This window comes from Pteropus medius, unplaced genomic scaffold, assembly GCF_902729225.1.
Source record: "Pteropus medius unplaced genomic scaffold, Ma_sr-lr_union100, whole genome shotgun sequence".
In the NCBI taxonomy this organism is placed as follows: Eukaryota; Metazoa; Chordata; class Mammalia; order Chiroptera; family Pteropodidae; genus Pteropus; species Pteropus medius.
The window spans coordinates 16,701,544-16,729,255 of NW_024354499.1; the positions used below are offsets into that span (position 1 = coordinate 16,701,544).

Genomic DNA, 27,712 nt, shown 5'->3' on the forward strand with positions numbered 1-27,712 from the left:
CTACCTTCTCTGCAAGTTGATTCCTCCATCACTGGTGTCATTTGAAGAGCAGAAAGGATAATGTGGAAAAGTACTCAATCTTTTAAAATCTTACTAACTGCCATTTACTTCATGACCCTGAACAGCCATCAACCTTCATTTTCTTATCTGTAAATTAGGGCTATATGGCTAGTAACTTTAAGGGATAGGAAAGAGATCAACTAAATTGCAACTTCAAAAAGCATTGTGTGAACCGTAAAACACAATACAGGTAAAATGTATAAAGGACTACAGAGATTTAGACAATTCAGAGGAAAAGAATCTAGTGTGAACTTTTTATTTTGACAAAACAAACTACAAGTTTTACATTCTAAACTCTCAAAGTTTCACTTATTTAAAAAATAAGAGACAAGGCATCCTGGACTCCAAGATTTCAGGCATTAATAAAATAGTACCAGATTTTCAAATTATACAAGCTTAGCTGCATTTTATATACTGTAAAACTGAGGAGAATTGGGACATACATTCACTGGTTTAAAGCGTACCGATAAGAAACACATGAACATACTTGGGTTTTCTAACCACACAGCTTCATATCAACAAACATCTAAGTAACTGATATACTTCCCATTAATAGTAAGTATAACTCCACAAATGTCAAATTACACAAATCATTTGCTCTGTATAATCTCAATTTAGAAATTGAAAAATAAGAGAAATATAGAGTTAAGCAGCTGAAAATGCTACATGAGCACATCATAGCAAGGAATGCTAAAGAAGTTCCTCTTGGGAATGACTTTTAAAAATTTAAAGTATATTTTATTGGAAAAGTTAAAACCTTTAATGTGAAAAGCAAGTTAAATTAAGTATTGGCCCAACCTCTAAAGATCTAGTAAATTATAGGTTTTGTGCAATTAATTAGTAACATACACATTTAAGAGAGTAATAATACTGATTGTGTAACAGAATACTTAGATGGTTCTGAAGTACCTACTCTCTATCACTTTAGTTTTACATGTCGATGAAAGGTAAAGATTCCTCGGTGGAGAGTTATAGCTTATTCTGTAGTAGATATAGGTAATGTGCATATGATTCAGAACAAATGGATGCTTTCACCTTCAGGGAACCTATTTTTAATTTATACAAAATTAGTTTTTCACCCATATGTATGGATAAAAGTGCTTCTCGAATGTACATGACCCATTTCCATAATCCAAAAACAAAATGAAGGCACATAAATGGATAATAGTTTATATATTTTATGTGAATATTTTTCATTACTCTTTAAACAAATTCGATTACTATCTAAAGAGGTACGATAAACTTGTTAAAATTTCTGCAACTTGGGAAATGAAAGATCTAAGGCCTCTCTAAAGACTGCAGTTCCGTGCCATTCACATATTGGTTCATTCACTCTGCAAGCTGTTAAGTCATTCAATCTCTCTATAGGCTGCAAGGTACTTCTGTTTCAGTAATCATGAGAACAGAAAGACTAAGGGAGAGGACTTGTTGAAATCAGTTTCCCACAAAAGTTGTTTTGAATCTTGTTATAAATAGATTTGATATGCTTATAAGTAAAATTTTATAATTATAAAATATTTACCCCAACATATTCAAATGGAATGTAATTAAGAACCACATTGTCTTTAATTTTAACGAATGATATTTTTCACTTATATCACAAAGTGAATTCACAAAGGAATTCAATAGCCAGCAGCTTTTAAATATAGAAAAAGTACCATCTCTTCTCTTTTTCCTTTTTTAAAGTGCTATTTTTAACTGGGTAGATTTACTATCCAGCTTTTCATAACTTCACTGTACTTCTCTAATAGAGTCAAGGACATGGAAAATTGAATGGATTTAGTGTTTTAAACATCTGCAAAATATTGCTACAAAACAGAGACTATGAGTGTGTTTTAGTAGTAAAACAAAAAGTGTACCTTATGTGAGTCATAAAGTTGATTTAATAATTACTTGACAGAAGCATAGGCTAACATTTATGCCAATTTTTGCTAATCATCTAAACCAGAGACAGTTTCTGTAGGGAATTCAACTCTAAGCACCATCAAATAGGGTCATGGCAAATAGAATCAATAAGGTTATATAATCCCAGAATAAAAACCAGCAAATTTAGACTTTTATAATAGCAACAAGAAACAAGTTAGAAATAAGTTAGTGACAAGTTAGTGAAAATCAGAACCAAAGGCAGTATTTTACTCAAAAGTACCATAGGTTATTAAAAGTGTTTTTTTTTAATTAAAAAATTGTGTAGTTATTAATAATGTACCTTAATACTAAGTGTGGTGGTATCAGTGATAGTTAAGAGAAAATCATACTACAGATTGACTCAAAAGTGAATGCTGCCTGTTACTTCCGTGATTAATGCTGAAATTGCTTTTTAAAAAATAGTTGACTACTACTTACAATACAAATAGGATACCAACAGGATTCCCATTTTTATTCACATTACTTTCTAATTAGTATTTTTGCATTTCAACTCCGACCTGACCTTCAGTAGTTATCTTAAAAAGCAAATGCGATTAGTAAAATAACTACAGGGCAATATATAGTTTTGTTCCCACTTAATATTACCAGTTTCATTACAAGTTGCATTTCTTGTTACTCTTGAAAGAGTAACCATTTTTAAAAGCAGATACATAACAACGCCAATATTCATTCCTTACTTTGCATGGCATCCAGTAATGGTTAAATCAAAGGAACCCTCAGTCATCAATTTTGTACCATCAATTTAGATACACTTCTAGTCCTTGGAAACAGGGACTCCAGGGTAGAGGGATGTCATGAAGAAAAGAGGCCTAGGTCAAGGTCTGATGAATCACTTGGAAATCCACCTCACCCGCAGAGTGCTAGGTGCAATTCCTCCCCACCCATTCCAACCCCCCAAGTAAGAATGCGGAATTTTGCCTAAGACTTTTCTGGTCTCACTTTCTTGCCTACACCCAGCATTCTATTTTGGAAGACAAATAAACCTTAGTACTTTCTAAAAGAAATTATTTTTTACCCAAATACATTGGACTTCGGTCTCAATTTGAATGAGGATGAGTGGCCTTTATGAGGTTGGTCCTCGTCTTCTTCCTCCTCTCCCTCCTCCAGTGGCTGCTCCCGGTCTCTGAAAGAGGGTGTGGTGTGGATGATCTGGGTTCGGAAGCGGATTTTGTTGAGTCTGGGTTTTATCCGCCCACTAGAGCTGCCTGAGGCTTTGCGACCTGGATCCTTTGCTTTCCCTCCAGCCCATCCCTCAGCCAAGTGGTGGTGGTGTTGATGATCTCCTCCATCCTCCTGGACGTGAGAGAGTTTGCTGGTGATGAGGTTAGAGGGGAGCACCTTTGACAGTCTCCAGCGCCCACCTCCGCTGCCGGTGGCGCTCTCTCCGTCGTCCTCGTCCAGGGCTCCCACCAGGTTCTTGATCTCCTCGGCGATGCTCGGACTCAGGTACTGTGAGGCCTTTTTCCCACTGTAGTCTCTGATATCCACGTCTGCGTCGTAGGCCCCCACCAGCAACTTCACTACCTCCACGTGCCCGTGCATGGCTGCCAAGTGCAGAGCAGTGTAGCCTCCACTGGTCCTGGCATTGATGTTCACAGGCAGATGGTGTTTGTTGGCAAAGTTGACCAGCATGGCCAGGAGCTCCTGCTTGCCGTGCTTGGCAGCCCAATGCAGGCAAGTGAAGCCAGTGATGAAGTCCCGTTTGGCCAGTAGGCCAGGCTCGCAGGTGAGCAACGCGTCTAGGCTGTCCCACTTGCCGTCTGAGGCTGAAATCATCCAGGCGTGCTCCAGAGGATCTAGGGTCACCGAGCCCCCGCTGCTGCTCTCCTCCTCTGCCGAAGACGAAGCAATGGAAGCACTGTCCGAGTCACCCCCGCTTTTGCCGCGTCCTCCCCCAGAGAAGCCCCCGGGGCTGCTGCCCCCAGGAAAGACGCTTCTCTTCAGCTGCGGGGAGCTGCCCATCACAAGGTCCAGGAGGTTTTGGCGAGTAGACCTCGGGGTGGTGGCCCCCGAGAAGGAGCTTCCCTCTTCCGCCTCCTCGCAGCCGTGGGGCGGGGGCTCCAGGTCCTCGCTGGGCGTTGGGGACGATCCCCGGGCTGGAGACGATCCCCGGGCTGGAGACTGCGCATCGCGCCGCGAATTCTTCCAGGCCCCGCCACTCAAGGACGGTCCGCTCCGGCTGTCGCCGGCTAGGCTTGGCGGCCCGAGAGTGGTGGCGGAGGGCTTCCCATCGTCCAGCTCGCAGCCCGGACTCGGGGGCGCCACGGAGGACGCCGCGTCGGAGGACAGGCCGCTCTCCCAGCAGCACTTGGCCCGGCCGTCAGGCACCTCCAGGTCGCCGCCGCGGGGCTCGGGCTCTGCGGTCACCGAGATGCGGGGCAGGTCCCGGGGGGGCGCGGTCTCGGGCGACGGTGGGCCCTCGCAGAACCTCCTCTTGAGGTGCACATACTGGGAACCGTCGGCGGGATCGGTGCGCACCGTGGCCACGGCGTTGACCAACTCCTTGAAGCGGGCGCGGGCGCGGCTGCGCTGCTCCGGCTCGCCGCCCAGGGCACCCCTAAAGTGCTGCACTAGCTCGGCGCGCCGGACCCGGCCCCCGCGCTCCGCGAGGAAGCGCAGCACCGCCTCGGGGCCGAGCTCCGCCGGCTCCTCCATCCGTGGAAGCGCTGCTCGTTTGGCGGTGGGCGGCTCAACCCGGCCCCATCACGGCCCGACCTAAGATGTGCGCTTCGACGAACTTGGAGTCCGGAGGGTTCCTCAGGCTCCAAGCCTCGCGACTGCGGCCAGAGGAGCCGCCACCGCCTTACTGGTGCCTCGCCCAGCGCAAACACGCCCCCGGCAGCCCCGCCCCCGTCCCGCCCACTTCCGGTCCCCGCGCTGGCCGCAATCTCGGCTCCTGCCGACCGCTAGTGAACACGGCTCGCTCCGCCCCGTGCCCCGCCCACTTCCGGCCCTCCCGCAGTCGGCAGTCGCTGTTCCCGCCAGATGTCTCTGGCTAGCTGAAGAGTCCTGGCTTTATTTCCTGGCATCTTCTCCCTCATGTCCCCAGTCTCCTCCAGTCTCACTTCCCCCTTCATTGCCTAGTCTTATAAAACATCGAGGGGCACTCCTGCGAGAGGTTCGCACCCCGCCGCGCGTCACTGAGCCCACTAGGCTCGGCCCCTCCCCTTTCCCCGACCTCCGGCGGAGGCCGGCCCCTCCCGTTGCACCGCCTTCGGCCCGCGCCCCGCACGTTAAGCCCTCCCGGTCCCCCTTGGCTCCATCCGCCGCTGGGACGCGCCGCTCGGGGGCTGGGGCTGAGACCGCCGCTTCGCTCACCTTCGTTGGGACCATGACCTCTGAGGTGGCGCGGCACTTGGTGAGTCCGGCCGACCCCTCACGCCTCCTCCACTGCCTTTCCACCGGGGCCTGGCTCCCAGGACCCCCGCCCCGCCTTCCTCGGGGTCCCAACGTAACTTCCTCAGTCTAGAGCTCAGGGCGGCAGCCGAGTCCCGGCCGCGTCCGGTCCAGGGGTTGATGGTGACCTGCGCCCCTCTGCGACCCCCGGTCCTCCCGGGCTCCCGCTACCTGCCATCCCGACTGGGCAGGGAAGAGGGATCCTCTGTCTCCAGCTGTAGCCCGGGGAGGCATGTGGCGGATCTGCTTCCAACCGGGGGCGCAGGGCGCGCCCCTCCCAGCTCGCTGAGCGCGCCATGCGGGAGTGGCTGGAAGTTTTTGCCTGGCTTACCAGTCTTTGTCAAAAGTTAAATCTGAAACAGTGATTGTAGGTGCATCATTTTTATAACGGTTTTGAGCGTATAGGACAGATTAATATAATAGCAGTGATCTCTTACAGTTGTATACTGACTTTTTGAATATTAATTTTTATTTTTTAATTACCGTTGACATTCGATATTATATATTAGTTACAGGTGCCTAGCGTAGTGGTTAGATATTTAATATACAAAGTGATTCTCCTGATAAGTCTAGTGCACACCTGGAGTTATTACAATATTGTTGACTGTATTTCCTATATTGTACTTTATATCCTCATAACTATTTTGTAACTACCAATTTATACTATTTAAACCCTTCACCTTTTTCACCCAAACTCCCCCAAAACCCCCTCCTACCTGGCAACCATCAATTTGTTTTCTGTATCTGAAGCTGTTTTTTTGTTCATTTATTTTGTTCTTTAGATTCCACATGTAGGTGAAATCATATGGTATATGTCTTTCTCTGCCTGATTTATTTTATCCTAGCATAATATCCTCTAGGTCCATCCTTGTCTCAAATGGTAAAATTTTCATTATTTTTTCATTCTTTATCCAATTCTCTATTGATGGGCGCTTGGATTACTTCCGTATCTTGGCTATTGTGAATAAGGCTGCAGTGAATGTGGGGCGCATGTATCTTTTCGAATTAGTGTTTTGGATTTTTTCAGATAAATACCTAGAAGTGAAATTGCTGGGTCATAATATGGTTCTATTTTTAAGTTTTTGAAGAACTTCCATGCAGTTTTTAATAGTGGCTGCACCAGTTCATAGTCACCAACAGAGCACAAGAGTTTCTTTTTCCCCACATCCTCACCAGCACTTGTTTGCTGATTTATTGATGATAGCCATTCTGACACGTGCGAAGTGATATCTCATTATGGTTTTAATTGGATTTTCCTGATGATAGTGACTGAGCATCTCTTCATATTGTCTATTGGCCATCTGTATATACTCTCGGGTGAAATGTCTATTCAGGTTCTCTGCCCATTTTTTAATGGGATTTTTTTTGTTGTTATTAAGTTTTATGAGTTCTTTATAAATTTTGCAAAATAACTCCTTATTGAATGTATTATTAGCAAATAATCTTCTTCTGATCGGTAGGTTGTCTTTTCGTTTGATTAATGATTTCCTTTGCTGTGCAAAAACTTTTTAGTTTGACGTAGTCCCGTTTGTTTATTTCGTTTGTTTGTTTCCTTTGCCTGAGGTGACATATCAGAGAAAACATTACTAAGAGCAGTGTCAGAGAGTTTACTGTCTATGTTTTCTTCTAGGAGTTTTATGGCTTCAAGTCTTACATTTGAGTCTTTAGTCCATTTTGAGTTCATCTAGTTTCATTTTTTGCATGTATCTGTCCAGTTTTCCCAACACCGTTTATTAAAGAGACTGTCTTTACCCCGTTGTATATTCTTGCCTCCCTTGTCATGGATAAATGGCCATAGAGACATAGGGTTTATTTCCTGGGTGCTCTCTTCTCTTCCATTGATCTATGTGTCTGTTTTCATCCCAGTACTATATTGTTTTTTATTACTATAACCTTATAGTATAGTTTGCTATCAGGTAGCATGGTACCTCGAACTATATTCTTCTTTCTAATGATTGCTGGAATCTTTTGTGTTTCTATATAAATTTCAGATTTATTTGTTCTAGTTCTGAAAAATGCCATTGGTATATTGATGGAGATTGTATTAAATCTGTAGATTACTTTGGGTAATATGGATGTTTTAATGATGTTAATTCTTCCTATCCATGAGCACCGTATATGTTTCCATTTGTACCTTCTTCAGTTTCTTTCTTCAGTGTCATATAATTTTACTTCCTTAGTTAAATTAATTCTTAGGTTTTTTTTTTTTTTGACGCAATTGTAAATGGAATTGTTTTCTTAATTTCTCTTTCTAATAATTTGTTATTGGTGTATTGAAATGCAGCCAGTTTCTGAATATTAATTTTGTATCCTGCTAGTTTACTGAATTTGTCAGTTCTAATAGTTTTTTTTGGTGGCATCTTTAGGGTTCTTTATATATAGTATCATATCATCAGCAAATAATGAGTTTTCTTACTTTCCAATTTGGATGCCTTTTATTTTCCTTCCCTGATTACTGTGACTAGGACTTCCCATTTCCCTGACTGTTTACTCATTGGAGTCCCAGTTTGCTCCTTCTTTTTTTTACCCAACTGTGTGGTTGCCCAAGTTGTCCTTCATTAGGATTTGATCTCCCCAACCCTCTTTTTATTTTTCAGCCTTGGCACCCTCATACCTTCAAAGAATACATGTGACTGATTTGCCTGGTATTTTGTACCTTTCAGATCATTTTTATGTATTTATCTCATTTGCTGATATCCAGTGGATCTCAAAGTGTGGTCACAATTATTTTCCTAACAATACCAAGCTGTTATTTGCCTTTTCATACACATTCTCTTATGAGTGTACATTGAATTTTCCAGAAGCTACATGTTGTGGAGTGACCACACCCTTCTGAGGGCTAATGGAATGTGTCCTTGTATATACTTGTCTTTTTAAATTTTTATATTTTAATTTCTAATACTATAAATAGTAATTGTAATTCATGCAAACAAAAGCTCTTTGGGAGCCTGAGACAAAACGTTTGAGAATTACTTACTAGTCTAAACAATATCCTGAATTAGAAATCGAGGTTGTAGGAACAGAGTTCAGATTGTAGTCTGAGAGATTAGGTGATGTGTCCAAAGAAATATAGCCAGTTTCTTTGATAGGTCCTGAACAAGGATTTTTCTCCCTTATTCAGCCCAAGTCTCTTTCCACCCTATGGTGTATTTAGAGATCTCTCAATTTTTCTATCCGGATTGCCTTGTTATATGTTGTGTGCATGTGTGAGTGAGGAAAATGTATTTTATAAACTTTGGTTCATAGTAATCTTCAGAATTACATGGTCTGAAGAGAAGACTATTTAGTGTTGGATATCTTGTCAATTGCTGTAGTTATTTTGCAATACAGTAATAAAGCCACCTTTATTTTCTAATTAAACATTTTATTTTTAAGATAACTGTAGATTCACATGCAATAGAGATCCCTGTATCCTTTATCTAGCTTTCTTCAATAATAACATTTACAGAATCATAGTACAAGACCAGAGCTAGGACATTGACATTGATATTATGAAGATAGAGAAGTTTCCATCACCATATGAATCCCTCAGGTTGCTCTTTTATAGCCATAGCCACTTCATTTTCAACACACCTACTCCTTAACCTCCAACAACCACTAATCTGTTTTTCATTTTTATAATTTTGTCAATTCATCATTTACATAACTGAATCACAATACTTAACCTTTTGGGGTTGGATTTTTTTCGCTCAGCAAAATTCTGTGGAGATTCGTCCAGGTTGTTGGATGTATCATTAGTTTGTTCCTTTTAATTGCTGAGTAGTATTTCATGGTATGGCTGTACCACACTTTGTTTGAAGGACATCTGGGTTTTTTCCATTGTTGGGCTATTATGAATAAAGGTGCTATAAACATCATGTACAGTAACATGTAATGTAACAACAAAAACATAAGTCTTCAGTTCTCTAGGATAAATTCCCAGGACTACAGTTGCTAGGTCACGTGTCGGTTGCCTTTAGTTTTATAAGAAATTGTTAAACTGTTTCCCAGAGATTCTGCACATTTTCCATTCCTACCAACAATGTATGAGGGATCAGGCTCTCTACATCCAAACTAGCATTTGGTTTCTATTTTTAATTTAGACATTCTAATAGGTATGTAGTGAGACATTTGTTTTTAACTTGTGTTTCCTTAATAGCTAATGATGTTTAACATCTTTTCATGTACTTATTTGCCATCTGCATATTCTCTTCAGTGAAATGTTTCATTTCTCTTGTGTTTTCTAATTGGAATTTTTAATTGTTTTAGAATTTTTCAAATATATTTTAGATACTAACCCTTCCTTGATGTGTGATTTGCAAATGTTTTTTCTCTCAGTCTGTAGTTTTTTCTTAGTGTCTTTTGCAGAGAAAAAGTTTTTAATTTTGATAAATTCTATTTTTTTTTCAATTTTTCCTCCTAAGTTAAATTGAAGAATTATTTGCCTAACCCTAGATCTCAAAGGTTTTCTCTTATTTTTTTTCTTCTAAAAGTTTTCTAGTTTATATTTTACATTTAAGCCCTTGACCCATTTTGAGTTAATTTTTATATAAGGTGTGAGACATAGTTCGAGGGTCATTTTTTTGGACTATAGATGCTCCAGCACCATTTGTTGAAAAGGCTGCCTGTCCTCTTTTGAATTGATTTTGCACTTTTGTCAAAAATCATTTGAGCATATTTGTGTGGATCTGTTTTTGAGTTTTCCGCTAGCATACAGTCTTGATTCCCATAGCTGTATAGTCTTGAAATAGAATAGATTGATTCCTCTCATCTTATGATTTCCCCCCAACAAAAAGGCTGTTCTAGTTCCTTTGCCTTTTAGAATAGATTGATTCCTCTCATCTTATGATTCCCCCCCTCCCCCAAAAAGGCTGTTCTAGTTCCTTTGCCTTTCCTTATAAATTTAGAATAGTCTTATCTATATATTAAAAAATTTTGCTGGGATTTTGATAAGAATTACATTAAATCTGTACATCAGTTTAGGGAGAATTAATATCTCTATTATAGTGAGTCTTCCAACTTATAGACACGGTATTTCTCCCCACTTCTTTATATTTTGTTTTATTTTTTATCAGTATCATGTAGTTTTCAGCATACAAGTCCTGCATATGTTTTGTTAGAATTACAGTGCCCCCTGCCCCCAACACACACACCTTGGGTGCATACATTCCAAGATCCCAAGTGGATCCCTGAAACTATAGGTAGTTACTGAACCCTATGTATGCCATGTTTTTTTTTTTCCCTATACATCCTTTTCACTTAAAAGAGGAGCACTTTACAGATTCTCTTTGGCATATCCACATTAACAGCTTTGGGGCCATTATTAAGTAAAATAATGGTTACTTGAACACAAGCACTGCAGTACTGTCGCTCTTATAACCGAGATGCTACTAAGTGAATAACAAGTGGGTAGCTAACACAGTGTGGATACTCTGGATTCACGTCCTCAGTGAGATGGAGCAGGATGGTGTGATATTTCATAATGCTACTCAGAACAGCATGTGATTTAAAACTTATGTTTTTTTCCTAGAATTTTCCATTTAATATTTTTAAACTGAGGTTGACTGTGGGAATTAAAACCATGGAAAGCGAAATCAAGATAAGGGGGAGGACCATGTACACCTATTTCATTATTTTAGCAGTTGTAAATGGTATTATATTTTTAATTTCATCATCCACATATTCCTTGTTAGTATATAAAACTACAGTTGGTTTTTGTATGTTTGTGTCTTGTATCTTTTGACTTTGATGAATCATTTATTCTAGGAGTTAGGATTCCTAATAGATTCATTAAGATTTTCTACATAGAAAATCATGTCATCAGCACATAGAGATGGTTTTATTTTTTCCTTTGCAAATTTTTATGCCTTTTCTTTCCTGCCGCCTGTCGTACTGGCTAGGACTTCTAGCGTTATTTGAATGAGTGGTGAGAACAGACATCTTTGCCATATTTCTGATATTGTGGGGAAAGTATTCAGTCTTTTATCACAGCTGTAGGTTTCTTTGTAGATGCTCTTTATCAAATTCATGGGGGTTATTGGTCTATAGGTTTTTGTGCTGCCTTTGGTTTGGTAATATTAACTTCATTAAAACCATTGGGAAGTGTTCCTTCTTCTGTTTTCTGGAAGAAATTGTGTAGAATTGGTGTTAATTTTTCTTTAAATGTTTGTCAGGATTCTTTGAAACTATCTGAGCTTGGAAATTTCTTTTAGAGGAATTTTAAAATTACAAATTTAATTTCCTTAATAGTTACCTGGATATTTATATTATTTTATTTTGGATGAGTTGTGGTTTTGTGATTCATTTCTTCCAAGTTATCAAATTTCTGTGTATAGAGTTGTTCATAGAATTCACTTATTATCTTTTTGATGTCTTCAGGGTCAGTAGTGATATTCCAAAATCTGTTTCATTTCCAATGTAATGTGTTTTTTTTGCCTTTCTTTGTCAGTATTGCTAGAAGTTTGTCAATTTCATTTAGCCTCTCAAAGAACCAGCTCTTTGTTTTGTTGATTTTTCTCCTTTACTTTTCTCTTTTCAATATATAACTGATTTCTGATCTTCTTTTCTTTTGCTTGCTTTTGGTTTATTTTGCTCTTCTTTTTCTGAGTTCTCAAAGTGAGAACTTAGATCATGGAGTCGAGACTTTTCCTTTTTTCTAATGCGTGCACTTGGTGATATAAATTTCCCTCTCAGCAAGACTTTAGCTTGTGTCTCACAGATTTTGTTATGTTTTCAGACTTTTTTTTTTTTTAATAGAATTGGACATTAAGACTCAGGGAGGTTTAGTATCTTGCTCAAGGAATCACAGCTAGTGATGGTGAGATCTACTCTTGGCCATGTTGTCTCTTTCACTATCTCCAGTATGTTTTTGTTAGTAATTGTAGAAGTTTTATAATTCAAGAGATCTTGACTATATCATTCTTTATTGCTGACTATTTTCCTACTTTTGGAAAGTAGTGATAGTGGATCTTGAAATAATGTTGACTACCTTCTCCTGTCTTCTGAGAAACACCATCATAAATTTCTCCTTCAGACTGTCCTTAGGAAATCTTTTAAATGGTGTCTAAATCTTTTAAATTCCTGTCTGTTTTTGTCATTTCCTGTTTCAGCTGCAGGGCTTCTGAACTCTTTCTTTTTCAGTGAGAAATAATTTTTGTATCTTAGAGGTGTTCCTCATTTGTTTTACTTTCTATATTAAAGTTGTGATTCTTAATTCTTTCCTTCGATGTCTTGGAGTTAGTTACCACCTCAGTGCCTTTGTGTATTCCCATTCTCCATCTGGAGTGACATCCTCTTTCCCACTGATCCAGATCCTATAATCATTATTAGATAGTGAAAGACCAAGTTCCTGCCCCACCTCCAAAGCTTTCCCATAGTTAGATCTTAACTCTTGGCAGTTTGTCATACTGTTCTTTTACCATTAGTCATATACCACCTTGCAATATCACCCAATATGTGTTTTGTATTGTTACTTAACTTTTTTACATCAGTTAAATTTTATTGATCCTTGTATTCCTCCCTTCCCCCACAATGAAAAGATCTGTCTTCTGGAAGAGCAACCTGTAATATTCTTTGTATCCTCCATAGCCATGATCATATATCTTTGAGGACAGGTGTTGATAATTTTTTATATAGATAATATGTTCACCTTTAATCATTTTATTCTCGCTGAATGTTCAGTGCATAAGTTATACTCTTGCAGACAGCCATGATCTATTTGTTGGTCTGCATTTATGTTCTAATGAAGCTCCACCCTCCACCAGGCTGTACACTCTTAGTGTCATATCTTTTATGTGGTCCCAGACTAACTATTTGTATTGAGTATGTATGTATGTATGTATGTATGTATGTATGTATGCATGCATGCATGCATGTATGTATTTGGAAGAGGAGGTATGAGGGTGTTTTAAATTTTTATATTGCTATAGAATAGATTTTCTCTCTTTAAGCATATGTATTAATCCCTCATTTTGAACCATATTGAATCTGATTTTCTCAGCTTAAGATTTTTAAGTAAGTATTCCTAGTACAAAATACCTGATTCTCAAAGCTTTTCACTGAGACTTTAATTTTTATACTTTCTTCTGATTATAACTGGGAGGAAGTTTGATTTAGATGATGCTTTATTTAAAAAATTGAATACCTTGTGGAATTTGTATCTACTACTGATTTGAAGATCATGGAAATACGAATCACATTTCTCATAGTATCAATACCCATAACCAAAAGATTTAAAACTCTCATTTTAAATACTTTTAGAACAAATATTATGATTTAGTAGACTAGGATATAGCACTTATACTTTGTTAGTATCACTTTTAGTAAATATACATGTTTTGCTCAGTATTCCTCCTGTCTTTGAAATTTTGTATTTGACAGTTAAGTTTCTTTAAAATAAACTACTTTTTGGTGTTTCTTTAAAAGTCCAGAGATTTTTCATTGATGAGTTGGCTGAAGTAGTTTAGATCCAATAGAACTCAGAGATCATTACATTATATGATTCATTCCAGAACTTGTCATTTCAAAGGTGAATTTTTGTTTGCCAGTCCTAAAGTTGTTCAGAATTATATTTTGACAGCCTCCTTTTCCTTGTCTTTGTTTTGATTGATTTAAATAATGTCACATCAGATATACAGGTTTCCCTTTTGCTACCTACAAACCTTACTGTGATAGACATGTAAAGGTGTGTGATTAGAGTGTTACCTAGTTAGAGAAGTTCCATGTCTTGGGTGTTCTGGAACAGTGCCAGTTGTCTAAGTATCATGTTACTTCTAGACCATATATTTGGAGCATCTGTTTTAAGAATCATGGTTACCATATTCTGTCAGTAACCATGAATTACTGTATTGGGAATTCTAGAATTTCCAGATTTCTTTCAGACCCTAAAAAAATTTAAATTATGGAATAAATAAATGGTTGGGGTGAATTTTAAAAAGTGAACTGAGTAGTGAGACTAGAAAAGGAAGGTAAAAAAAAGTTTTTTGAAAGTTTTTCGAAATTCAACCTTGAAATTGAAGCTGAGGAAAATGAACCCAGGCTTTAGAATTTCACTCATACTTCTTTCTGTTACAAGGAAAGATGTTTAGATACTCAAATAAGAGGAAATGGTAGCATATACGATGTGAACATGGGAGAGTTAAGTCTATAGAACTTCTGTTAGGGATGAGGGATGAGGCTACACCCTCTCAGCAATATTCCATTTAAGGCTATTCCAAATCTTTTTCCATCTAGAGAATCCTAAATTCTGTGATATCTGGGCCTGAGACAACGGACAGATGTAGAAGTAAGTATATGGCAGTTTAGTAGAGATTGCATAGTAATCATTTAGTTAACAAAGAGTATGTTCCAAAAGTGTTTATTACCAGAGGTAGAAATTATATAGGATGAATAGGGTTATTTTCTAAGATATCAGACCTGAGTATATAATTTAAATATGAATTAAATAATGGCATATGTTGAAAAAATATATAGTATACATAGTGAGGAATAAGCAGGGTTAAGGTTAAGGGGAAAGGAGAAGAGATAATTTCTGTTTGAGATACGGAAATGGGAAGAGACCAAGAGGACGAGCTGGTTCTGCAGGTCCTTGCCAGATATGATGGGTTCCTTAGCCTTTCCAAGCTAGTTTCGGGCATCATTAGCTATTAAGGAAACACAAGATAAGGTGGGAGAACTGTGAGACTTCTCTGATTTCTTTTCCTTTCTATTAAGAACCAGATCAAGTTTATCCTACCCTGTGTGGGCTATTGTTATGGAGGCAGCATGATATGTGTAGGAAGAGGTCATCAATAGTGAAATATATATTAGATAGAGAGTATATTGATGGATATCGTAAATATTTTATAAATAGTCTCTACTCCAGTTTTTTCATGAACACATGTGAACACAGTGATACTTTAGCTCAGTTCAATGTATACTCTAGCCAGAACAATACTTTGGGCTATGAATTGAGCCAGAATTGCTTGGATGATTTTTGAAAATTAAAAAGATATTTTTGTTATAAAGGAGCTTTGTTTTAAGAGACGTGCTTAACTGGGGTAGTCTGAAATGAGTAGATGAGAAATTGTCCTTATTGACAAATTGGTGGCTGGTACCACTCAGTCTGTAGCTCAGTGATCCAGGACTTCAGGAAAAAAGACGTCGAATTATCCCTGACCTCCAGTGTAATCTTCAGCATTTCCTATTTATATTACATGCAATTCACATTAAAAAGTCTTTTCTCCTCTTAGGATAGTATAGCTAGGTCAGAGAAAGTTAGTCATTGGGTTGCTTTCCTAATGCCTAGTGAGATCTTGGGAATCAAGAAAGTAAGAGTGTCATTCGCAGTGAACACAAGTGAGCAGTTTTGATTTTGCACCAGACTGGGTGAAGAGACCGGAGGAGGCAGGACAGCGTGGGACAGGGCTACGAAAGGAATGTGAGAAAATACTAAATGCAAACATTGCCTGTTTCAAGGTTTATCTAGAGCATTATTTCTTAACCATTTTTTCATTATTGACCATTCAGTTAAATTTAATCAAATCTAATTAATTAGTAACAGATTTAATTAATCCAATTAATTGATTAACTTTAAGTTCTTCCTAATGAAGGGGAATTCAATAGTAAATAAATTGTTTTTCAGATAGAGTTGAGCTTTAGAGGACCACAAACCATTGTTTGTTTGTTTGTTTGTTTTATCCCCCTAAAACCAGTTTCTACCACCTTTGGAAGGGTAATATCCTCATCAAGAATGCATCATCTGTAGTTAGGCTTTCTAGGAATAGGGCAACTAATGTACTTTCTTTTTAGTCTGCTGCCAGATTTGGAAGCTTAGTCTAGGACTATAAATGGTCTGTACATTATGGGTTAAGTGAGGCATTTGTGAACCTACTCAGAATCTTAACTCCCTTTATAATATCATTTCTGTGGAAACTGTATTTTAAATCCAAGAAGCTCACTAAAATTAACTCTTGGAAAATACAACCTATTTGTAAGATTGTGATATTTACTAGCTTTAAATTATATAAAGAGTGAAGACTTTGTAAAAGCTCAATATTGAGCTAAGTATTGAAGGAAGAGATGGCCATAGAATAGCAGAAGAACTGGCTGGATATTTTAGGCAGGAAGAATATGCATCATCTCAGACCTCATTTATATCCTCAACCTTAAAATGACATGAAATGTCTTTCAACTGTATTTACTAGTCATGAAAAAAATAAATTTTTCTTTAATGTATATATATTTAAAACTAGAGGGAACTTTAGGCAATACTTTTAACTTTTTGGACATATTTTTACTTTTTTAGCAGTCTACTAATCTCTAAAGATCTTTGCAAATGTTAAAATATTCAAGATATATTTTTATATGAATTTGTCCTTTGCCACTTTGACTATATCCACAGGAATAACTACATGCTACCAAATGCCACAGTGCATTCACTATGGCAAATACTTCAGTACTTACGTCATCAAATATATCCACCCAGCCTCATGAGCTGAGTACTACTGTCTCCATTTTTTTTTTTTTTTTTTTCGGATGAGGGATGAGGATTATCTTTCTCAAATTTTGTTCTCAGATTTTTGAACAAACCCTCTTGTTTTTATGTTGTCATTGTACCTCCTCGCCCTAGGCCCTCATACCTGACTTTGGCAGTTACTTAGTGCACTAGCAGTTTACTTTTGTTGCCACCAAAATTAGTTAATTCTAATAGCTAATTAAGCCATGCATTTATATTGATGTCATGGTCTCTTCTCTATTGTGACATGGGTCATTGAGATAATTGTAGGGGCTCTCTGTTTTGGGAGAAGATAGGCTGCTTCATACAGTAATAGAGGTTCTGTTGTATAGAAAAGAATTATAATTTACAGTTTCTACATAATTCTGAGGACCAAAAGAACCTAATACTGAATTATAATTTGAACAGTTGGAGAAAATATTATAATCTCATTTTGTATTTGCATATTTTGCTGTATATTTTCTTTTTTATTGCTTCTTACAGGATAACCATACATATATTGTCTTAATCATTTTGTTTATCCTCAAATAGGCTGTTTTTGTTAGCAACTACTTTCCCAATACATGATTACTTTTAGTTAGAAAATTTTGTTATATATTTATGAATTAGCATTTTCATTGAGGTATAATTTATGTACAGTGAAATTTACTCTTTTTTAGTATAAAGTTCCAGGAGGTTTGGTGAATGTTTATAGTTGTGTAACCACAACTGCAAACATATAGAAAACAGTTTCATCACCATCCTTCCCAAATTCCTTTATGCTTCTTTGTAGTCTTCCTAATCTCTGACAATCACTGATAAATTTTCTGTTTCTATTTTTTTTGCCTTTACCAGAATTTCGTATGTATGGAATTATCATAAACACCATTTTTTAAAAAGATGCCTTTCTCCATTGAAATGCATTTGTACCTTGTTGAAAAATCTACCCCGCCCTTCTACCCCGCCCTTCGTTCCCACCTTGACTGTCTGGATGACATCACTCTGTTTCCTGGAGTCCTGGTAGTTGACCACTTTATTCCTCATTGCCATTTCGAGATCATTCTTCTCTCTTCCCTAAGTATTCCCAGTTTTGACACTCACTTAGCTATCATACTGTATACTTACCACCTTTCTTTGTCCAGTCATCTCTGAAACCCCACTGCTCCCTGTGCTTGATGGTGTTGCTGCTGGCTCCTTGTAATTCTGTAACATTAAACCTGTGGTAATTCTGGGGGATTTCAATATCCACACAGATTATCCATTCAGTACCCTGCCTTTCGGTTTTTGACCTCCTCTTCTAAAATATCTTGTGCGCTCTATCCTACTTTAGCCTCTCTTTCTTATAGTTAATACTTTGACCTTCTCCTTACCCAATAACTGCATATAATCCAATAATCTCAGTTTCAGGCATTCCACTCTGACAACACCTCCTACCTTGCCTGTGTACTCTCTCAGGTATTCAGATCCTACAATTGTCTGACCTGATCTGTTGCTCCTACTGCCTTTCCCCTTTCCCTTGTATTCTGCGTTCCTTCTTTTCCTTTTTTTACCCAGCTTTAAATTAGTCCTTACAACATTTGTAACCATTTCCTTGCATGTCTCGGTTCCCTCTTTTGCTCCATCATTCTCCCCTGACAAAACCCCGTACCTACTTAAACTGTCCCTGGACTCCACTCTTGTACCCTCACAGCTGAATATGACAGAGGAAAATCATGCTGAATGGTTTCACTTTACTGTCATGACCACTAAACCCAAGAAGCTGCCTAAAAATTATACTGTATTTTCCTCATTCACACTCTCATTCTTCTAGAACAAGGGTTGGCAAACTTTTAAAGGGCCAAATAGTAAAAATTTTCAGCTTTGTGAGCCATAAGGTCTCTCACAATTACGTAACTCTTTTGTGACCTGAAATCAGCCACACATCAAAGGATAGGCATGGCACACTCTTTCCCCACTAAAACACTCTCTTTACCTGTCTTCCAGGACTCACACTTTTCCGGATTTCTTTTACCCTCTGGCTGTTCCTTCTCCATCATTTGAACTGGTCACCTTTAAATGTTGGAGCCCATTCAGGGCTCAGTTCTCTGATCCCTTCTCTTTTCTAAATACCTTCAATCCCTGGATGATTTCATCTCATTCCACAGCATTACTAGCCATATATTGATTACTTCAGAATTGTTATATCCAGTCCAGATAACTCTGCACGACTTGTTTATCCAACTACTTACTCAGTACCGTCACTTCAGTATCTAATAGGCATTTCCAATGTAACATGTTCCAGGGACAGCTCCAGATCTTCCCTAGTCCTCCTCTTACAGTCTTCCCATTCCCAGTAAATGCAAGCTCCCTTCTCCTCATTGCTCAGACCAAAAACTTTGGAACCTTTCTTAGTGTCTCCTCACTTTGAGCCTTCAGCTGGTTCTATTGGTTCTCCCTTCGAGGTAGATCCAGAATTTGACCACATCTTACCTCTTCCACTGCTAACATTCTGGCATGATCACTTTCCTGGATTAATGCAATAGTCTCTTAACTAGTTTGGCTCCTGCCTTGCCATTTCTTCAGTCTACTCTCAACATAGTAGCTGTAGCAAATCTTTTACTACAGAGGATTCATGTCCCTCTTATAATAAAAATGCTTCAAAGTCAAGTCCTTAGAATAAGCCACAAGAACCCTGAGTGATCTGGCACTGCATTCCTCTCTGACCTCCCGGTTCTTCCACTCCAGCTTCTTCCACTCCAGCTACTTGGTTTCCTTATACTTCCTCAAACACAGCAGCACACACCTGCCTCAGGATCTTTGCAATTGTTAGTTTTCTCTGCCTGGAATGCTCTTTCTCCAGATATGCCCTTCACCAGCTCTGCTCCCTCAACCCCTTAGGTCTTTGCTAACCTTTTCAGTTAGGCCTGCCCTAACTACCCTGCTCAAAATGGCACCGCTTCCCCATGCCATCTCCACATTTCCTATCCTTTTTTCCTTCTTTATTTGTCATTATTAAATTTGTGATTATTATCATAGCATAGCATATGTTTTACATTGATTTTTGCCTGTCTTGACTGGAATGAGAGCTCCATAATGGCGGGGATTCTTTTCTATTTTAAGTTACACATTCCCAATGCCTAGGGCAGTTCCTGGGACATCGTAGGTACTCAGTACATAGCTGTTGAATAAATGTATTTTTATAGATATTTGAGGTGACGTATTTTTTTTTCTATTTTAGTCTTTGTTAAATTTATGTAAGTAATAATATGAATGGATATCAAGAAAAGGAAGTATGTGATCAGACTCTCCATATGCTTGCTCATATGCATAAGTAATTCTTACTTATAGCCATGATGTCAGTACAGTCTTAACTTCTTTTGTTGCTCAATATCATACCATATCATTTCTCTTATTTTCATAAGTCTCTAATCTTTGTAATATTCCCCATAGCCAAAATTTCATATAGACTTAGTATATGCAGCTTTTTCCTTCCTTTTGAAGATATATCTGACATAAAATGAAAATGAAAATTTATCTGGCATACATTCTGACTTAAAAAAGTAAAATAATACCTTCTAAACTGCAGCCTGTTACTAGTAATAGGTATTAACTTATTCAGTCTAAAAAGTCTGCCTGACTGGCTTAGTGAGGTGGGCTGAATTTTTAATGCTTTCACCAATGTGGAAGAATTCAAGTTTATGGAATCAGTGGAAACTTCCAGAGTAATGGGAATTACCACTGTACTTGTTTTTAAAAATGATGTAAAAATTGCCCTAGATTAATTATACACTTGACTAAAGATTCAGGTGATTAGGTGGAAACTCCTGGAGGGATCCAAGGTGCCCATGGAACCTTAAACTCAGTATTTCCAAAATCACATCAAATCTGTGCTGATTTGTCTCATATTTTCTTTCTTGCTTCACGGTGACATCTACCAAGTTACCTTAGTTTAAGACAATTGAGGGCGCTCATGGCCACACTCTAAGTCAGAGTGGATGCCCAGCCCTCTCTTGCCTACACCAACCTTACCTCTTCTGCTGTCCTTGCACTTGAACTTAAGCCTCCTTAGGCTTAAACGATAATGAACTTACTGCAGTATTCCATCATACCAAGTATACTTGCATGCTTGTGCATACACTGATTCCCCTACCTTCTTATTTACTAGGAAAATTTCTATTTCTCCTTCAAGTCTCAGCTTAAGCCTTTTCTTGGCACTGCTTCTTCTGACCATGCAGGATTCGTTATACCCTGAGCTACTTCTGTATCCTATCCATAATCATATGTGTGTCTCCCACCTGTACTAAAATTTACATTGTAAGGGTATTTACTTACTCATCTTTGATCCTCAATGACTGGGGTCTGTTATTCTGTTCTGAAAATATAAGGCCTTTTAGTAAATATTGTGTGTATTTGTAGAATACATTAAAAGCATTATATATTGATAGACTTCAAACTGATTCCTCATTGTTCTTTTTTCCCATATGTTCCTTATCAATTTTAAGTCCCTTTAATGAGTCTTTTCCTTTTTTTTCTCCTGTCCCATTTGTTTTTCCTCAGTTAAATAAATCACTTCTCAACTGTGTTTGGCTTTTTTATCACCTGTTCTACATGGACTATGCTCTCTCCCGGGAATTTAAGCCATCTACTTTTCATTTAAGTAAGCCTTGAGATTTAGTTCCGAGAAGTCTTCACATCAGCCAGGTGCAATTTTGTTGTCTTTCCTCAATCCACCTTGTCTGTACATGCAGTTTCCATGACTCATTTCTCATTCTTTATCACATCACATACTTTTTCCTCATTGTTTGCTCAGAGGTATACAGTCATAAAATCTGAGTTGAAGGAGACCTTAGAAGATTTTTTTTTTGCTTTCACTCAGTGCAGGAATCAACTCTAGAGTTTGTCTAGTTGATGATTTACTGTGTCAGTTGTTTGAACCCCCCTACAGCCAACAGTAGCATCCCTCCATGGGGCAGCCCATTCCACTCTTGCTATATAGTTCTAGTCCTTCAATAATTTGTCTTCATTGTGCCAGATCTACCTCTTTATTCATGGGTCTAAGTTTTTCCCTTGAGAGATTCATTTCCAGAAGACCGATTATAGGTGTTTGAGTATACTTTGCTTTCCTTTGATGGGGCAATAGGCTAGCAATGTTGGGGGAAAGTCAGATTTCCTTAACCACAGCACTAGAAAGTAATTTTTAGAAGGCCTAGAAACTTATATGTAAGACACGAAATCATAAACCAACTTGGAAAAAATTTAGATGTATTTTTTTTTTAAACCTCAGGATATGGAAAGATTTTCTAAGCTTTACATTTAGAGTAGAAACCATAAAGGAAAAGATTGATAGATTGGACTCTATGAAAATTGAAAAGATCAGTGACAAATCAGGAAAATATATTTGCAATACACATGACAAACATAGAGTTATATTCAGTGGCTCTTCTTAGAGAAAAAATGGAATACCCTGATAGGTAAGTTGGGAAAAAACATGAATAGGTTATTTATGAAAATATACTATATAATTTTCAGACCAATAACTTGAAATAAAATGTTCAAAATACCAGAAGTCAAATGACCTTATCAGTTTTTGCCTATCAAATTGACAAATACTTAAAAATTGTTAATTCTTGTATTAATTACTAATGAAAAGGACACCTTATTTTTATATACTAATTTTAGAAATGTAAGCAGGTACAGCCTTTTTGAGGGGCAGTTTGGCAGTATATTTATAACTTTGACCAGTAATTGCATTCTAGGAATTTATGAGGAAATTACAGATGTACAAAATAATTGATGCTTATATAGGTGTGTCCCTTTGGATTCTCTGGGAAGCAGATGCTGAACAGTTAGGAGTGTTAGAGATTGATTAGGAGTGGAAGTGGGGAGGAGAAGTGATGCCTGTGAAAGAGAAAGGGGGAAGAAACTGAACTGGAAAGGACAAGCTTTCAGGCCCTGGTGCAGATCTTGACAGTTGTGAAAAGAAAGGTGAGCAAGCAGAATCCGGTAGAGAGAGCGCCTCAGAGGCCTTGCCTATCTGGCAAAGTCTGGACCAGGCCAGTGGAGAGCTTCGACTGCCTGTTAGTTTTGCCTGCTTAGGGCAGAAGTAGCAGGTCCCTGATACCCTCACTGTGCTCAGTCCTCGGCTATGGCCTGCCTGGGAAAATAGTGATGTTAGGTCCAGTACTGTGCAGATCCTGAAGGCTCTGCAGCTGAAGACTGTCAGCTAACTGTACTCTTTCGTAGCCAAAGGGCAAGCTTTTGCTCCAGAGGAGACTAAGTGGAGCACCACTTTGGCTGCCACAAGGAAGATGTTTATTGCAGTGTTATTAAAACAACACAATTAGAAATAGTATTGTTTCCTATAATAAACATGAAATACTCTTTTTTCTAATTAAGGGGGGAAGGTAATTTCAAAATAAGATTACATTTGTATTTTAACCAGCCACATAATACTGTAAGCTTTTGTTAAGCTTGAAACCTTCCTTTTTTTGTTTTGTTTTTTTTTCCATGAAACATTATCAAGAATTTCCTCATCTTGATGATATTTTCAGGCTGAATATTAGACTTCATAATTATCATTTAGTTTTTGTATTTATTAGAGATGATGGTAAAATTGCGGTAAAATTGATATATTGATGTGACTTGGAATACCCTAGGCGGCCCTAGACTGAGACTCTCCTGGGAGAGATCCAGGCAGGGCATGCACACAGGAGGCCTTTTATTACCCAGTCCCATTGACTTCATTTGAATTCTTTTTCCCTGGGTTGGAATTAGCATCCACTTCTAGAATCATCCTCTGCATAATTCGAATAAGGTAATATTACTACTTATTTTAGGAAAATTTTAGATTAGCACTATTAACTTTATTTTAAAGTTTCCTTAACCTGAAGATTTAATAAATTTATTTTAAAGAATGAGTCTGTTGAACCTTTCAAAGTATTGTTTTAAGCCAACGAACTCTGCCCTCTCAAAATCCATGAAATAGGCCCGGATAATTATTTTGATCACTCTCTGCTTTTCATTCTCCCTTAACATTTTCGTTTGTTTTCTTTTTCTTTCTTTCTTTCCGTTCTTTCTTTTTTCTTTTTTTCTTTTGGTCCTAAAAGACTCCAAGAAACACCAGGGAACAATTTGAAAACTTCGATTCTAGCTCGGATTAATTTTATAAAGATAAAAGTTGTGGGAAAATGAAGTTAAAATGAAGCTGTTTTAAAGTCAAGTCAGAATTTTGTTCCTCTAAGGCTCATTGTTCTACCTAAAGAGAGGCTTAAGGTAGTTCCCAAGTAGGGTAAGGAAAGTTGTTGTCTAGGGCCCTGATAAGAGTGAAAGAGTCACCAGATGTTTTCCCATAATTGGCTCAACAAAAAAGGTCATCTACCCCATGTCTCCCAAGAGACCCCAGGACAAATTCTATGCCACCTCTCTTGTATTGCCCATACTCCCCAAACTGAAAGTTTGAAGAAAGTAGAGAACCTGATCTTCCTCCAGCTACCCCAGAATGTTCTAGCACTTTTTTTCTGTGATTCATTATATACTACAACTTCTTAAAAAAGATAAATATGAGTTAGATTTTGCCAAGGAGTTAAAGGAACTGTATAAGTTTTTTCTTTTTAGGTGGTAACTGTATAGATTTAACTCTATGTGTGCTTCTGTATTATGATGTATATATGTATTTAAAATAAAAAAAAAAAAGGAAACTGTGATTGTGTAGTCAAGTGTAGGTAATGATTTTGTTAGTCTTCCTTGTGCCTTGGCATTATATTATGATTGCCTGTTATGAGTTTGTGTTTTTCCGAGATAAGTTCTTAAGGTCAAGGGCCATGTCTTACTCCTGAGACCCCAGTACCCATCATAGTGATTTGCACACAGAAGTAGGTGCTCAGCGATAGAATAGACTAGAATTCCACTTCCAGATGTTTATTTGTTTGTTTTAATTAAGTATTTACCTCTAGAGGACTGGTTCATCTCTTACCCCCTTGTTATTTTACCTTCGATAATGTCCCGTTAATTTATTAAAAGCTGTTTTCATTCTAAAACTTGTTTTAGAAATTTGACTAGTCAAGTAGTATCAGTGGAAAATATTAAAAACAATGATTTATAATATTTTTAAGTGACTCATTCATACTTCTTGATCAAAACATTTATCCACAGAGATTTTGAGTAGGCTTTTGGGCAGGTGTTCAGAAACACAGAAAATGAATAAACCAAAGCATATATTTGATATGAACTTACATAAATGATAGAAATATAATCTAGCTTTTATTAGTCAAAGTTTAAAGACAAAACCTATCTTATTTTTTTCCTAAACAAACTTTACTTATCTAACAAACTGCTTACTGAGCAACATTTCACGAAAATCTAGTCATGCTATCCATTATATTAAAAACCCAAAACTTTCTTCCTGTATTTTCATTAAAGTTCCATAGTTGATAAGTGGAAATAACACAACTAACACAGCCTTCAGTTAATTAGATGTGTGGCACCTCACTTCCATCACTGTTTCGAGCAATTAACATGTTACATTAGGAAGTAACACTGAGCATGGAATGTTTACTCTCTGATTCAGTTTAATGCAAGCAAGGCTGTGAACAGGACTCCTTAGCAGATGTTTTCTATGGCACTTCTTTGCCTTTACCAGCAAATGGATACTTTAAACTTCCCCAGTCAGCTACTCATCTATATTGTCCCAAATCTGTTTCTCAACCTTATTCATAACAATGAACCTTTTTTTCCTTACCAGACTCATAACCACTACTTACTTTCTCCAGATACAAAATTCTGTCTCCATTCTGGTGCTCAGGGTTTTTTTCTACCTTAAATGCCACATCATCTGATGCTCTACCACTTTTCTGACTCAGTGCAATATCACTGTCTTCTTTGAAAACTGCTTTGGCCTTTAATCATCTCTCCTTTCTCCAAATCTCTGTAACTACCACCACCACTCTTTCCTAGTCACTCTCACTTTTCTGCCCCGACATAGTAGAGGGACATGATCTACTGCTTATGTGCCACACATTGACTGGGGCCTTGCGGCCTTAATTAGAATGGCAGGGGGCTGGCTGGAGGAAGTAAGGTGAAGTGTATTGACAGTTAAAAACAAAACCTTAGACCAGTTCTGATGGTGCTTTGTATCATTATGTACTGCTTACTTTTTAAATTGTGAAAACACAGCCAATATGTGTATTCTATATAGGAGCATCTTCCAATCGACAAGAGTTATTTCATGTTGGAATAGTATGTTCAGTTAGCTACTCAGGATTTCGCAACACTGTATGTATAGTGGTTACTTAACAAGGCTAGTCTTCCAAGGCTTAGATTATTCAGAATGCACCAGAGGAATATTATTGTTAGCAGTCTGTAAAACCTAGTCATGAAGTATACCTGTGTGTCCGTGTGGAAATGTAATCACAGTCCCAGTGGCAGGCGGAGGAGCTGTTTGAGGCTCCAGAAATACCACTTCCTTGCTGCAGCGGTAAGGTTCTCCCTTTCATCATACCTGTGGGCAAGGCTGTGCATTGCAGCATAAGTCATTGTAATTAAAGACTAGAAGGCTGCTTAAATAAAGATAGAACATCCATATATACTGTAGTATACAGAACAGAATGCTATACGATAGAATGAGGTAGATCTTGGGTACTAGTATAACATCTCCAGGATAATTAAGTGGGGAAAAAAAACACAATATAGAGCAATAGGCCACTACTATTCATATAAATGAGAGGTCTGCATATTCACATGTGCTTATACATGCATTGTCTGTCTCTGAAAGAATACATAATCTGGTGGCCTCTGGAGAGGAGAACTGAGATACTAGGGAATCAAGGGTAGGAAGGGAACTTGTTTTGCAGTGTGTTCTCATTGGCACTGTTTGCATTTTTTTCTGGTATACATCCATATTAATATTACCTTTTAAAAAAGCATACATTTCCTTAGCATCTTATACTGCACTCAAAAGTAGGGTAGCAGTGCCTTTTGAGGTAGCATTGCTTTGAAATTTGCGCAGTTTCCCTTACACTTCTCTTCCCGCATTCCTTTCTTTTGCAAACATAGTGAATATGTATTTGGTTTACACCTTGGAGTACTAGAAAGAACACCAGCTTTGCAGTCAGATCAGACCTATGCCTACAGCTTATTGGCTGGTATTATTTGGTGTAAGTTATTTAACCTTTCAAAATCCTAGTTTTCTCCTGATGCTGTGGGAACATATTGCTCAGATCTGTTCTGAGAATTAAATAAGAAAATGTACTTAATGTGCTAGCATAGTGACGGGCACGTATATAAATGATAGTATATATATAAATGACAATTATTTGTGTTTTAATTGGATAACTAAGGGACTTGTTCAAATGTTAAAATCTCTGCTTTCCCTACTGTCCTGAAATTGGAGCACTAACTTTTCTATTTCCCCTGGCATGCTACAGTGGAGTATATCTAATTTTGAGGGCCTTCTTGGCTCCTAGAGTATTTTTTTAAGTGAAATAGCTTATTTTTCTTTTTTATTCCTATACAGTCTTTCAGATAAAAGTAATGTTCTTTGTCCTCCTGGATAAAAATGAGAGTTTACGGTTTGGTTTTGTTTTTTACAGTTTTGTGTGTGTGTGTTTATGTGTGTGTGTGTGTAAGCGCATAATGTATATTATGTTGAATATATTATTTACTTATGCAGTTATCTAGCCAGCAAGAAAACTACAGTTTTAAAAATGAGTCAGTTGTGTAGATTATAAGTCAAACTTGGTAATAATGACAATATTAGAATTCCTTTTTAATGTAAATATATTATTTAGATATAGGTTTTTTTGAAGTAACATCTGTATTTTCTTTTAATGTTTTCAGCTTTGTCAGTCTAACATGGCAGCAAAATCTTGTATTCCCTCCCAAGTATCTGATGATGAACAGAGA

The 27,712-nt window shown here is 37.9% G+C and overlaps 2 protein-coding genes across 2 annotated transcripts; one reads left to right on the forward strand and one right to left on the reverse strand.

Moving 5' to 3' along the window:
• On the reverse strand, positions 1-4,815 carry SOWAHC (sosondowah ankyrin repeat domain family member C). The gene has a single exon (XM_039852597.1). It carries the CDS (start codon positions 4,639-4,641, stop codon positions 2,998-3,000), a length of 1,644 nt encoding a protein of 547 aa, XP_039708531.1. The 5' UTR covers positions 4,642-4,815; the 3' UTR covers positions 1-2,997.
• LOC120594494 (lysine-rich arabinogalactan protein 18-like) lies at positions 4,707-27,712 on the forward strand. Its single transcript, XM_039852520.1, has 4 exons — positions 4,707-4,795; positions 4,897-5,344; positions 14,593-14,644; positions 27,647-27,712. Exons 1-4 carry the CDS (start codon positions 4,707-4,709, stop codon positions 27,658-27,660), a joined length of 603 nt encoding a protein of 200 aa, XP_039708454.1. The 3' UTR covers positions 27,661-27,712.

What these genes read in the sequence shown, in the direction of transcription:
- SOWAHC (XM_039852597.1), bottom strand. Translation starts at nt 4,641, where the DNA reads ATGGAGGAGCCGGCGGAGCTCGGCCCCGAGGCGGTGCTGCGCTTCCTC.
- LOC120594494 (XM_039852520.1), top strand. Translation starts at nt 4,707, where the DNA reads ATGTGCGCTTCGACGAACTTGGAGTCCGGAGGGTTCCTCAGGCTCCAA. An exon ending in GAGCCGCCACCGCCTTACTG is followed by an intron (nt 4,796 to 4,896) that starts GTGCCTCGCCCA and finishes GCCGACCGCTAG; the next exon opens with TGAACACGGCTCGCTCCGCC. An exon ending in CTGAGGTGGCGCGGCACTTG is followed by an intron (nt 5,345 to 14,592) that starts GTGAGTCCGGCC and finishes TTTTCCATCTAG; the next exon opens with AGAATCCTAAATTCTGTGAT.